The sequence below is a fragment of the Lichenostomus cassidix genome, chromosome 1, assembly GCF_008360975.1.
Source record: "Lichenostomus cassidix isolate B80296 chromosome 1, HeHo_3.0, whole genome shotgun sequence".
NCBI classification, from domain to species: domain Eukaryota; kingdom Metazoa; phylum Chordata; class Aves; order Passeriformes; family Meliphagidae; genus Lichenostomus; species Lichenostomus cassidix.
The window spans coordinates 79,844,222-79,858,273 of NC_139479.1; the positions used below are offsets into that span (position 1 = coordinate 79,844,222).

A 14,052-nucleotide genomic window follows, 5' to 3' on the forward strand; every position below is an offset into this window, starting at 1 on the left:
TGTGCTTAAGTAATCTATATTAAATAGTTATTAAATAGTTACTGGATGAAATACTGAAACAGTCCTGGAAGCAGGATCCAGAACTCAAATCTCCAGCCTCTTGGTGAGTGCTGTAGATAACGATAGTTAGAGCCATGTTCCCTCTTGTATGCTTTTTCTTCGTCCCAGTAAGTCTTTAGGATCTTTTTCTGTAGTGGCACAATTTCAGCAGAAGAGGATGAATTTTATTTTTTCATGATACAGAAAAGGCAGCACTGCATTGTCTTTCTCAGCTCCCTCCTTTCCCTATCGTCATCTTTCAAAAAAAGGGAGATGGTGAATATCATGAATGGCTCAGTCCCACTGTGGTGGTTGTGCTTTGTTCTGATGTTGGCTACAGCTCTGAGCCCTCAGATGTTGTATGACTGTGAGTCTGACTTAAAGCCTATTTTTAAGGTGACCAGAGAGCAAAGAGCTGTTGTCAGTAGAGTGGTGGGAAAAATTCAGGTTAGCTAATGAACCCAGGCTGAGAGCTATGGGTGATGAACAAGGATCATACTCTGTGTTTGACTTCTCATAAGATTTCCCAATATAGATGCTGAAGGAAAAACTGCATGCTAATGTGAAAGTAAAGCAGTAAAATTATTCTGTTGCTGCCAGAAATAATCATGGGTTAGTAGTGCTCTGTTTTCATTAGTGTAACGAATCACTGTTAGTGACTGGATCTGCTGGTGTAATTCATGAGTTACACTAAGGAAGGCTTCACAGTGAGACACATTTTTAACAAAAAAATATTAATCTGGGGAAAAAATAGAGTGGAAAATAGTAATTTTTCATCATTTGGTTTCTTGAGACTAAGATGAAGCACTTCTTTCTTAGAGTTATCTTAGATAAATAATAGGGTTTGTTGTAGGGGTACTTGGGAGAGATGTGATGGCTTCAGTAATATTAATTGCATCATCTGGTGAGCTTTTCTCACCTTAAAATCTTTATATAGTTGACTTATGTATAATACCATGAGGCCAGAATCCGCTTCTGTCTATTATTAGGAGTTACTGTTTATTAACAATGTCATAACTTACCCCCTCTCTTGTTTTTGTTTTTTTTTTTCTTTTTTAACAGGAAGACCATTGGAGTTTTCTGTTGTGGACCAAACAAAATCTCTAAGATACTTCATAAACTGAGCAACAGCAGCAACTCTTATGGGACAAGGTTTGAGTACAATAAAGAATCCTTCAGCTGAAAGTCTGTTGGACTAGCAAGACTCTCTAGAACATAAAAGTGCAATTTTTTGTTTTTACAACGTAAAAGTTCAACTGTGGTTTAAACAGACAGAAATGTACCAAAGAATAGCACAAATGTTTTTATTTATGATTATTTAAGACTGATGGATGCAGCAGTATACCAACAAATAATCAGCCCTTTTACTCAAAATGCACTCACACAATTTTTGTGGTGGGAGTGATTCTTTGGATTTGTTTCTGTTAATTAAAAAGTACAGAAGCTGGGGAGAGACTCACTTGCTTTAAAAGCTGATAAAAGAAGAACCTGTGTAATGTTTGAGCTTCTTCCACTTCAGTCCTCTGAAGATGGATCAGTAAACAAAACCCCAGGTTAATCCAAATGACAAAACATAGCATATTGCAAAGACTTCTGCTTTTGTTGGTATACAAATCTTATGGCTTTGGGATGAAAATACTCTGTATTAAAGATTTTATTGTACTTCGCAGAACTGGCGTTCTGTATTTAAAATATAGAGTGTTACTCTTGCTAGTTTACTTCTGTAATGAAGTTAACCTAAGGAAAAGTGAGCACAGTTGTGTAGCACCAGTGGGCAGCCTCTGCTGTGATGTTAGTTACAGCTTTTTGGCAAGCAAGCATCTGTACGTGGAGAACTCGGTATCTTAACATCAATTCGGAATTCAGTGAGTTTGCAAAATAAGTATGATTTATGCAGCCATAAAGATGGAGCAAGAAAAGTGATGAACAGGAGCAGACAGGATCTGAAGTTTTATTACACCACATGCTCAACGTGGAAGTCGCACTCACTTTGCACTCACATGCCCTGAATGTCAAATACTTCAAGCTTTCAGAGGCTCTGACTATTTTTCAACACAGAAGGTTGAAATCCAGTTTTAGAAGTCCCAGAGCATGTTTCATTGATTCTGATCCTTTGAGTATCTTCCCTGGAGCCACCCTTGTTTGTCCTGATGCCACTTAGAGCAGGATGAGACCAGATCTACAGCAGAGTGAGAACAAACCCTTCAGCTCTGTGGCTCCTTGGATGATGTGTGCAGATAGAAACCTACACTATGCAGGAGCTGCAGTATGCTTTCAGTATGTTCTAGAGGGGAAGATATGCAGCATCCAAATTTAAGCTCTCCTTCCCTTCTCCTCCCCATGGCTGTTCTCTGCCTGTAATTGCCAAGGGAGAGCTAAAGGTTGAAACCAGTGCTTCAAAAGTTTTTGGTTCTGAGGAGCATCTTTCTTTCCTCCATCCAAATAGCCAATCCAACTTCATTTATTTCTTCTTTCCTCCCTTTTCCTTACTTGCTGAGAAGAGGCCATTAAAGCAGGAATCAGACACTTAGCTGGCATAAATAGGCTCCACTCTAGTATCTCTTAATAGAGCAGCAGCTCTTTAACATGCTGAAAACCTTCCCCTTAATCTCCAGCAGAAGCTTGGGAGCAGTACAGTGTAGTGTTTGCAGCATACAGAGGCAGAGGCTGGTTTAAGAAATCTTTTGCTTGTGGTTCACCTGTATTTAGGGCAGTGCATTTGATTTCAATTACATTTGTCCAATGAAGACCTTTATTATTTTAATGGGAAAGGCACGAAATTTCCTCTTAGGACACAAACTCTGTAGAGGAGTCTGCAAGTATCAGTGTCAGTGCTCAGAGGGAAGCATTTTTCTGGTAGGTGGTGTATAGGCATGCAGTATGTGTAACTAGTGAAGATGAGTTTGGTCTTTGCCTTGGCAGCTTCTGCTCAGGAGTTGCACTCAGCGAGCAACAGGGTGGAGGTGCATCAGTGAAGCCACATGGGAATGTATTCCTCAGTGTCTGGAATTGACACTGACAGTTTTACCTCTGGCTCTGCCCAATATGAAATTCAGGGAGGAAGGAAAGAACCAGAGAGAGATTAATTCCTACTGGCAAGAATTCTCGAAGTAGCCCAGATGAGAGAAGCCAAAATAGAAATGCAGTGTGAGATAGAGCCTACATTACAGCTACTGATTTTAATTTTTTTCCCTTTGAGGCTGGAAGGACCATTATTTTCCTGCTGGATCTCATTCATCCATCACTGTAAAACTGGAGGTGTGCAGCAAAGGATTAGATTCTTTTTAATCAGCAAGACTTATTTCTAATACTGCCTGCATAGATTTTCTAATAAACATAAAACTGTTGGCAAAATGCATAGATATTGAATATTGTAGGTCCTGCACACTTTTTTTGTTTCTGGCTGTTAGTTTAAATCATGACTGAAATCATTCCTGCATCTGTTAACCACAACTAGAAAGTGATCTTTTCCTCTAGTTTTGGGATCAATTATCTCATGCTTTTTAAATACAGTTTAGAGTCATCTAATCACAATGCTGTTTGTGATTTCACATCTCCTCTGACAGATATTGGCTCCATTACCATGTAATGAGCAGTTAGTTTTGCAGTTAGCTCTGTGCTAAAGCAGATTATATTTTCTGGCTCAGTTCTGCATAGGTAACACTTTATAATTAAAATAGTAATACTAGAACTGTGCTCTTGTTCTGCATGGTAGCAGGAGTTGATGCTGTGTGTAGGCATGTTAAACACATGTTGTTACATTAAGCTGTGCTGTCACAGCAAGATACATGCAGATCCAGGCTGTCCTCTTTCTCTCTTTGTGTTGTATCAGATTCAGCTGACCCACTTGTCAAACAAGCACCAGACTCTCTGCCTTTCTGGAGTGTTTCGAGGCTAAATTAATGTTTAGGGAGCACTTTGGTGCACAAGCAGTGCACCAAAGCAGTGCAGTGAAAAGATCTGTTTAATTGCTATGCAAATGTATTTGTGTTTTATTTTGGGTAAACCTTTCTGTTGCTGATTTGAGTAATCACTAGACCAGGTAAGGAGTTTGGGGAAAGTCTTAAAGCTTCAGTTGTTTTTTTCCTTTTCATTGAGCTATACTTCTGTAAGAGAGGCAAAAGGTGTAAGGGTTGTTGAGTGACTTTGACTTGGCTTCAGGAGTGGAAGATATTATGATAAACACAATCTTTCTATAGGCTGTGTTGTCATTGCTCTTCCTGAGTGTGTCTCCAGCTTGCAAAACAGAGTCAAGCCCTCTTTTAAACTCCATTGCTTTTTCATCTGTAAGCCAAGCGTATGTAAAAATGTAACTCAGTGCCAGACAAGTAAGTGGAGGCTGACAGCACTCAATTCCACATTTGCAGATCAACTGGGTCTACATAATTGAGCATGACTTTGCACTTTAAACTGTGTCCTGTGACTCTGTCATAAGTGTCCTGCTGGCAGGGGAAGAATCCCACCTTGTATTCTCCCAGTATTCACTCAGTCTGTCACAAAGCTGCAGACCTCTCAGTGTTTGCTAAGCAGGATGTTTGTGTTTTATTCATCAGAATTGTTTCAGGACTCTTTTTTTAAGACCAGAATGGAAACCAAGGCCTTTCCCTGCAACACGAATCCAGCCCTTGTGGAAAAGTGTGGGGCTCAGGACTTTGCACAGCTAACAGCAGGATTAATCAGATGTACCCAAGACCTATTCTCATATCACTGGGATCACCTGTGTGAGTGATGTCCACTGCCACAACAAAGGACAGCAGAGATGAGCCCTGATGTTGCATGGGAAGGCCTGGTGGGGAGTGACCTTCAGCACTGAAGTCTGCAGGACAGCCTGTCCTTCCACAGTGATTATTCCAGCCCTGTGTTTGAAGCAACACTTCCATGTTTCAATATGTGCTACTACTACTAGCATGTTAGTTCTTCTTTTGTCTTTTTTCTGCTCTTCTAGAGGACAGGACTGAAAGCAGTACCTTGAGCCTGGTTTGGGAGAGGACACCTAGCTGATGACTGCGCTGCTTAGGGTAGAAAGTTTAAACCAAATCCATTTTTCTGCAAAATGCTGATCGTTTTGCCACAACAAGAGTTGCTGTAAAGGGAAATTAGATAAACCCTCCCTCTGAAGACTCCTGCCTACACAAGCCTGTTGTGAAGATGTGTATGAAAGCACTGCACACATCCTTATTACCAGGGTATGTAATGATAGAACAAGGGTAATCTCTTTAACCTGGAAGAGGGCAGGTTTAAATTTGATATTAGGAAGGAATTCTCTGTTGTGAGAGTGGTGAACAGGTTGTCCAGAGACGATGTGGCTGCCCTATCCTTAAAAGTGTTCAAAAGGCCAGGTAGGGTGGGGCTTTGAGGTCTAGAAGATACCACTGCCCATGGCTGGGGTGTTTGAACTGGATGATCCTGAAGCTCCCTTCCTACTTGAACTATTCTATGACTCTCTGATTCCTATGATTTCTGTTTCCACTGCATCTCAATCTCAGGCTTGCTCAGTCAGCTCTGAATCCCTGTTGTTTTCTTTGATTGCAAATCTTCACCCATCTTGTTAGCAGATGTATCTTGCAGGTGAGAGAAGCACTGCATATATCGGCACCCATGGACTGTCTGATCTAAGCACAGAGCAGCCTGTGAGCACTCCTTAGAGCCAGTGAAAGTGCAGGAGCTGCCCTGCCCTTTTGCTGCCGATGCTTCTAGCACATAGGTGGGAAAGAGATCTGGAGCTGGGTGACAGAGGTAATGCAAGGAGCAGACCAGCCATGCTGGGAACAATAATTCAGCTGTAACAGCCTAACAGAGCAAAGAAGGAATGGTTTGGTAGGACTTGGAGAGAAGCAGCCTAAGGGGGAAACCTCTACTCAACATTTAATGCACCAGGTTATAGTTTCAAACTGCAAGACATGGCTTAGGGGAAGCAGGCAGGAGGCTAAAGAGTCATTTCCTTTAGCAGTTTGAGGACCATAAGTCAGGGAAGAGGCATAGTTATTAAAATGCAATGTTTACTTTTTTGAAAAATAAAAGGGCTTCTAGGGAGATTAATTTTCACTTCAGCCTGGCAATCATTTCATAAACTCATCAGTTTGATATAAGGCAAGCTGAATCTGTTAGTCTCTGGGTTATGCATCCAATTTTTCTGCCGATTTTTCATCCCTCACAATTTAAACCAGTTTTTATTGTTTTAGCAAAGAGGATTTAACAACAAGGTTTAATCAAAATGCCAATGGTGCCTGTGCTGAACTGAGGTTTTCTGCTATGAATGTACATTTTTCAGGGATATATATATAATATATAGCTGATGACTCAACTCTGAACTGTGATTTGGGATTTGCATTGTTTCTGCTGCTGGTGTATTTCATTAAGGCCACTATGGTGATGCACTGGTGAAATGTATGGAGCTGAAATGAGACTCTTCATTCCCATAAAGACTCTGATGTTTTAATGCCTTTACTAAGCATAGTAAATCCTAGAAAATCTGAAATTTCCTTTGTACGCACAGTAGATTAATTAGCATATTTTAAGGTTAAAAATCCTGAATCCTCTGCTGAACCGACATATATGATGGATGCTCTGACACAAAGGTTTTGAGCAACAAATGCTTCTTCTTAAAGGGCTGGATGGGGATATGTGGAGGTTTAGTATCCTGCTAATTGTATCACCCATGTCGTAAGAGGGATGGGATCCCTTTTGGTACCAAGGAATGCTGTGTACTTCCTCTGGTGCTATGAATATCTCTAAATATGCCGTGGCTCCTCAAGGTTGTCATGCCTGAAGTGTTACATTCTCTAGAAGGATACTGTCTGTAGGAGAAAGGTGCTGGATATGTACTAAGAGCAGTGGATTTGTCCCAGTATTACATGGGCACAGAGACAAAGCTGGAAAAAGCCACTTGTCCCAATTTTAGATTGCTTCTTAACAGAGCCCTTGGATGAGAGGGAAGGCTGGTCCTGAAGCTCCAGGTAAACTGCTGTCAACTGAGGAGCAAACCAAGAGTGCAGGAGAGAATGATGAGTGCCAACAATAAACAGGGTAAAATATTTTTAACCTGGGAGCCAAGGGGAAGGAGGAGACATTCTTAGCTTCTCAGATTTAAAAATTAAAAGCAAAGCCCATTTTCTAGATGTGGATAGAGATAACTCTCCCTGGGGGTTGAGAGTTAATGTATGCAAAGACATTGCATTTCCATGCACAATTCAGTTAGTTCTAAAGCCCAGAAGAAAACTAGTATATCTTGGCAAACACCCTGGAAATAAGCAATTTCTTTGAAATAAACCCTTTACTCTTTCAAGTTAACCTATATCTAGAAAACATCCACTTCTGTTCTGAAGCAGTGGAATTGGGAAATAGCTTTACCTGTTAACTCTTTTTCACCGAAATACTGGAGTGTAGAGTTCTTTGTGTCAGCTGTAAGTAGCTTTGACAGTTTGATAAATAAAAATTTTGCGTTTGTTGCTGCTGACCCTCGGAAAGGACAGCCTTGAGGATGAGAAGCAGTGTTACATAAATGTCTAGTGTACATAGCAACGCTGAGCAGGGAGACGCTGCTGCATCGCTTTTGGTGCACCAGTCACTCATTAAAATTCTGTCATTGCAAGGTCACGTTGCTCATCTCATACTCTGCAACCCTGGGGAAGAAATTTGGATGAAAGGTGGGGGAGGAAAAGCAAAAACTTCCTCCTTGTGCTGTAAGCAAGAATATATTCATCGACAGCAGGGCGCATATTTTGATTTTAAAAGAGCATGCCATTTCTTTTTCAGGGCTAACGGATTCCTCCTGGTGCTGTGTCATGGTGTTTGCATGTTAGAAGTGTAACACAGTGATAACGGGTTGCTTCCGAATTGAATAAATGACGCCTCTGAGCTTTTGCTTCTGCCTTTAGTAGTCTGAGAGAAATGCAAAATACCAGAGAGCATATTGAGTGGACTGTGTCCCAAGCTGCACTCGGCACAGCCTGCTTAGGAATGCTGCACAGCAGCTCTGCAAGCTGCTGGGAAGAGGCGAGGCCAAGGCTGTGGGTTCGATCCCCGCATGGGCTGTTCACTTAAATGATGATCCTTGTGGGCCCTTTCCAGCTCAGACTCAGTTTTAAGGAAGACACACCAGCAATACATGATCTGCAGTCACACACAGGCCAGGTCACCACACTGGTTGTCATATCTCTGAACTGTGATGAGACAGAGCAAGTCCTAGCTGTGCTTTGGCAACATCAAGGGAAAGTCAGGGGCTCTTGGTCTGAGTCTGCAGGGTAAGATGAAAGGTGATTTAGACAGAGCTGGATGAGCCTCCTGTGTGTACTTTCAAGCTTAGAACTCAGAGCTGTCGTACATGAGGGTGAATTGTGTAGTCAATGAGCTGGTCTGACCTGGTTAGCTGAAGGTATAGACATACCCTGGGTAATTGTCTAGCTTTGTTGTTTTGGGACAGGGAAGCAGGTTCTGTTACTGTACCTCATTAGGTGTTCAATGCTTTAAAGCATGTACTGTCTAGAACTGATGAGCAAGGTGAATGCCAGCTTCCACCCACAACTGAAGATACCCTGCCCATGTTTGCATTAGTGTTCATGAGGAATAAATGGCAAAACCTCAGCAGGAGAAGATACAAGTGCTGTGTTTTTCTTTTATTGTATCAGAACAACATAATTAATTGCTAAAAGATATTTGCTATGAATGTGAAGGTTCACCTATGACATTATTCTTTTTGACTGCCTAAGCTCTAGTGACTGTTTGATAGACACTTTTTGACAAAAACATAATGTCCCAAACCTTAAAAATGTGGCTGAGATGGAATTGGGCAAGGGATCTCCACCTGATAGTGAAATATTTTCCGTTGGAGCTGGATGCATCTGTGCTTCATTTATCTTGGTATGTTCCATCACCATGGAAGATCAGAGGGAGCTGAGCTTTCAGATCCATCTCTTCCTCTCTGCATATAACCTCAGCCTGCATCTAGAGGTGTGTTTTAACCTTTGGGTCACTGGATACATCCTCACCCGTGTGTCACATAGTCTTTCTTTTGTGCTCTTCCTGCCTCCATAGCACATACTGTGTCAAGAGGCTTTTTCCACCCTCTGTTTCCCTTAACTCAGGAAAATGCTACTTTGGGAAATGCAGAGGGCCTCGATTTTAATTGTAGCATTCACCAACCTTTTTAATGCTCCTGGTGTACACAATCCAATGGGGCTCTTGTAGTCTCTTTGATTAGTGTCAGGAAAATGACGGGTGCAGCATCCTCATGCTGGAGATTCTTTTAGCAATGAGAGGAGGGGCAGTGCTACAAGGGCAGCTATGCAGAAAATGGGAAGATTCATAATAGCAAAGATTATTTCATCTTCTGAATGAGAATTGGGGATTTGGTGTTTTGAAAGTCAGATCACTTGTGGCTATCACTGAAATTAAGTTATGCTTCTGCTTTCACACGTAGGCATTTCAGGACAGTGGGCAGTGATGGGAAGGGTTTCTTTTCTCAATTGCATTTGCTATTTCCGTGCAGCCCTTACTTTATCAACTGCATATAATTTCTTTCTTTCACTGATTAAATATTTCCTCGCCTGGTTTCTTTGCTTCTGGGAGCTTGAGAGCTCATTGTTTATAAAGGGAAAGAAGAAATACTGTGCTGTTAAGCTGACAACTCCCAGCACATATGTTCAGCTCTGCATCTCTGAGAGGGGGGCCCTGATCTGCTGTGGGTACAGAAGGGCAGAGCTTTCACTGAGATTCAGATGTGACAGGACCCTCTTCCAGACTTCATACCTTGTGAAGCTCTGGGATTATAAATTAACTTTTTCTGAAATAGGCACCCTTAGTTCAGATGTGCTAGGCTGTGAAACTCTTACTATCGTTGAGTTTTTGTCTCCCCATGTTCCTTCTGATCATTTTCAGTAACAAATTTGATGAAACACATTTGGGTAAGAAATGGTTCTTTTGGTCTGTGGTAGTTGAGAAGAAAAGACATAATTGGGGTATCTTCCCTCAAACTGATGTCCAAAAAAGTATTTTGAATGCCCCACCTATATTAGTTCCATAATGTGTATATGGGCAGTTTCTTTCAAGTTCTATGATTTTACATTGCTTATATAAATCTAATTTCATTTCTGACCCTACCAAACAAAAAAACACCAAACATCTCTTACTTCAGAAATGCTCCTATGCCCAAAACACATCTGTTTCATAAGAATTCTTCTAAGATCCTTAGAAGAGTGGAAACTAGCTGCAACCAACTTTTATTTTTGAATGGCAAAGCATTTTTTGTCTTTCCAACATTTATTTGTGAAAAAGTTCAGTTCAAACTAAGCAATAGTACCACAGTCAGAGCTTCAGCAATTCAGTATCTCTTTTAAAGCCAGGCATCTCTCTAGGATCATACCTATGCTGTTATCAGAACCTTCAAGGCAATATCTACAGCAGGTCTAGACTTGGGTTGCTGTCAGGAAGAAGACATTATCCATTTTGCTTTGGGTAGTTATTTGAGACTCAAAAGTCATGGGAGAGTTTGATGTGGTAAACACACAGGAACTGGAGCCACTGGTACAAGTGTGGGTATCCTGAAAAGACTGTTATCCCACTAGCCAAATTAATTAAAATCCAGTCTGAGGAAGGAAGATGTGGGCCACAAACAAAATTCTTGCCATGCTTAAAATTTGCAAAAAGGAATAAACTATGATCAACTTTCCAATTTTTCCTTAAGAACTGAGCTTTGGAAATAGTTGTTTACAGTTAACATGTATGATGTCATAGAAAAATCAATGTCATGTCTTTTCTGTAGCTGTGGATCTTAACTTTTTCACTTTTGACCCCATTCTTCCCTCACTCTTCCCTGTCCCAAAAGAAAGAGACCAGAATATTTGTTCTGAATTTCCAATTCTGTAATTATATATCTTTTCCCCTAGAGGTGAAATAAAAATAATTTATTAAGAAGGAAGGCAACATTTACTTTTTATAGCTCTATACAATGTGCAAGATAACCATTTTGGAGAGCATTTGCGTAAATGTCCACAATTTTGAGTACTCAATGTTCTTTTCAGAGGTGCCTGTTTATATTAATGCAATTTCAATCTGTTCTTATGTTTTTATAGATTAGGATGTGGTACAATTCTTTGAAGAGAAATGTCTGCTTAGTTTCCAAGTGGAACAGAAAGCAAAATTTGGTCCTGAACTTTCATTTGTAAGTTTTTCACCCAAGATTGACTTTAGGAAAAAGAATAGTACTTAGTGGATTTGTGTCTATAACAAGTCATACTCTTGTCATATGAAACAGCCCATTTTGTAGCTTCAGCTTGCTGCCCCCCAACATGGCAGAGGAACTGTGTTTCGCTGACTGGAAGGACTTAAATAGGTCACTGTTGTACCTGCATGCCTTGTAAACCTTCAAAGAGTAAGCAATAAGCTTTCCGACTCTGATAGTTCAACTAAAATGAAGGAAATTTTTACCAGTTATCTCTGTAATAAGGCAGAGCTATAAAACTGATCATTAAAAAAGCTCTGGGTTTTTATTTTCCTATTTTCCTGGGTTCTTTGGGGTTTATTCATTCTTCTCTTATTCATGAGTCATGTGCAGAGCTCTTTTCCCACAGTCTTCCTTCCTTAGTTACACAGTGTTGTGAGGGTAGATGTAATCCATTGGCTAAAAAAGGGCTTAGAACAGCTCTTGAGCTTTACCCCATATTCTTACAGAGTTCCCCTACAAACCAGTCACTCTGCACAGGATTTTCAGAGAAACATGAAGAATTCAAGTTCACCGAGTTTATAATAACCAACTGTGTTAAGTTTCCTTTTAAAATCCCATCTTTGTTTTGCTTACCAGTAAAATGGGGACAGCCACACCTGGAAAGAGTTTGGATTTGCCTGATGAATAGTCCTTCATTTCAAATTTGTTGAGTTAAAATGCAAAATCTTGGTTGCAGTATGAAAAGGAGGCTTTTTTTCCAAAATACTCATCTGAATTAGCCATTTTATCTTAATGGCAGTCCTGACAGCTAAAGCATTTGGCTGCTGAGTTCTTTTGCTGTTCAGATGTTACTTTTACATTCTGTTATATTAGCAGATCATCTTAATGTGATTTTATGTCTCTTATTGTATTTGACAAAACACCATACGTTTATACATCATGTAATTATGGCACTGTACTCTAAAGGTATTTACTTTACAGGAAACTTAATGACTTTGGAATAAACAACCATTCCAAGACTGAACAAAACATGGTTGAGTTGGTGTTTGTGACCTGGTTTCAATTAATGACATAGTGCTTTAATTGTGGAAGCATTGTGTGTGTACATGTGTGCATGTGTATTACTGCTGGTAGGGGAGGCTGAGATTTCACTCCTTAAGCAGAGGCTCTGATACTCTTGGTGATGCCCTAAACTTGCTGAAACATCCACACAGGCTTCACAGATATGCTGCAGGAGACCCAGGATCCTCTGGCATGACAGCAGGATCTTGGGTAGCATACCAAAGGACCAGAATTGTGTAAGGCACCCTTGTTTAGCCACCCAGGGTCATATTCTACCTTAGAGCATGGGGTACATGCTTGCTCCAAACGTATCTGTGGCTGTGAGACCATCTCAGAAGCAGAATACATTATCTCATCCTCATCATCACATACACTGGAATTTAGAAGAAAATCACTCCCCTGCAGTCCCCTGTGTGTTTAGAGTGCAGTGGAAGCAGAAAGCAGCATCTTCCTGACCCTAACCCATCAAAATGAGTGATGAGGAAAATTCCTTCCCACACCAGAAGCATGTAGAAATCCTTCTCACCTGTGACGAGCACTTGAGTGCCTGACATTGAAATGTGCTCTGAGCATTTGCTTTAGTCTGCTTGCTCTGCTGAAATACTTCACACTGTGCTCAGACCATGCTGCTTTTGATAGATAGCAATCTGAGAGCTGGTATTTTATTATGATCTTCAAGACACTGCTGATTCTACAGCAGATCTGGAACAACTGGTTTAAAACTCATATTCCACTTCCCAGTAATGTGTTTAGGGGTCTGTTGGATGCACTGCTGACTAAAGCACCCACTTCTTGCAAGATGTTGAATGTTGTGGTAGCTGTCCACCTGATAATTTCTGCATTTGGCAGGGTTGTGGGTTTTTATAGGAAAACTACACATCAAACATAGATTAATACAAGTATGCAGACGTCTCTGAGATTTTTCAGAGTTGTTAAAAGTTCTGGGTAATGTATTTGTGAGAAGTAAGGGTATGTAGTTAAATGGCATATATTGATCTCAGTTGTATTTTTTACTTTCTCATTCCAGGGTGGTGTTGATAGAATGATGGGAAAAGGTACTGTCTCTCCAGAATGAGGAGTTTAACTGCAGCAAGATTAAAAAAAAAAAAAACAATAAAACCCTGTATGTTCCTTCTCATTTATTTTTAGTTGTTAAATTAAAAATTCATAGGGAAAACTGACAGCTTCATTTTAGAGAAGTTACTGATCTGTGTAACTGCAAAAGGTGTTTATTTATACTAAACGCAACAGTCAGTGGCAGGCTGGGCAGAGTTATCAGAGGAAAAATTTATATTTTCAAAAATTATGATGGTGTTTTCCATTAAGAGGAATGTCCTTTCCCTCTCACCTTCCCCTGGCCAAGTAATGAGGTTTGGCAAAATGTGTTTTGGCTCTTGAGCTTTGAATTTCTGTCTGATATTTGGAGAGTTTTTATGGGAAACTATATATTTCACAAATGCATTTTATCATTTTATCAAGAGAGAATCTCATTGTCCCTGCAAGAAGATTATGGAAGGGGGAACACAAAAAGTTTTGTTGGACAAAACCTGGCTGAAAATGCTGATGCAAATAATAAGCTCTCCTTACAGTGAGCAACAAACAAAGTATTGCACTCTGCTGTTTTCCCAATGGAAGAGAAAAACTCTGCTTCCTCTTCCCAAGTTCAGCACTTTGTGGGCATCATGGATCATGACAAATTCTTGATAACGAGGTGAGCAGGAGGATGGGCAATAGTAGGCAAATCTGTAAGCTTTTCTAGAGAGAAAAAAAGCAGCTGTGGGTTCAGCAGC

General features: G+C 40.4%; 1 protein-coding gene across 2 annotated transcripts in view; it reads left to right on the top strand.

Moving 5' to 3' along the window:
- NOX4 (NADPH oxidase 4) overlaps window positions 1-12,229 on the top strand; it is a 112,695-nt gene extending 100,466 nt beyond the window's left edge. For both annotated transcript variants that reach the window (XM_085065300.1, XM_085065308.1), the window contains exon 18: window positions 1,102-12,229. In XM_085065300.1, the coding sequence (XP_084921426.1) occupies window positions 1,102-1,222 (121 nt within the window). In that variant the 3' untranslated portion in view covers window positions 1,223-12,229. The remainder of the gene's footprint in view (window positions 1-1,101) is intronic.
- The last annotated feature ends 1,823 nt before the right edge of the window (window positions 12,230-14,052 follow it).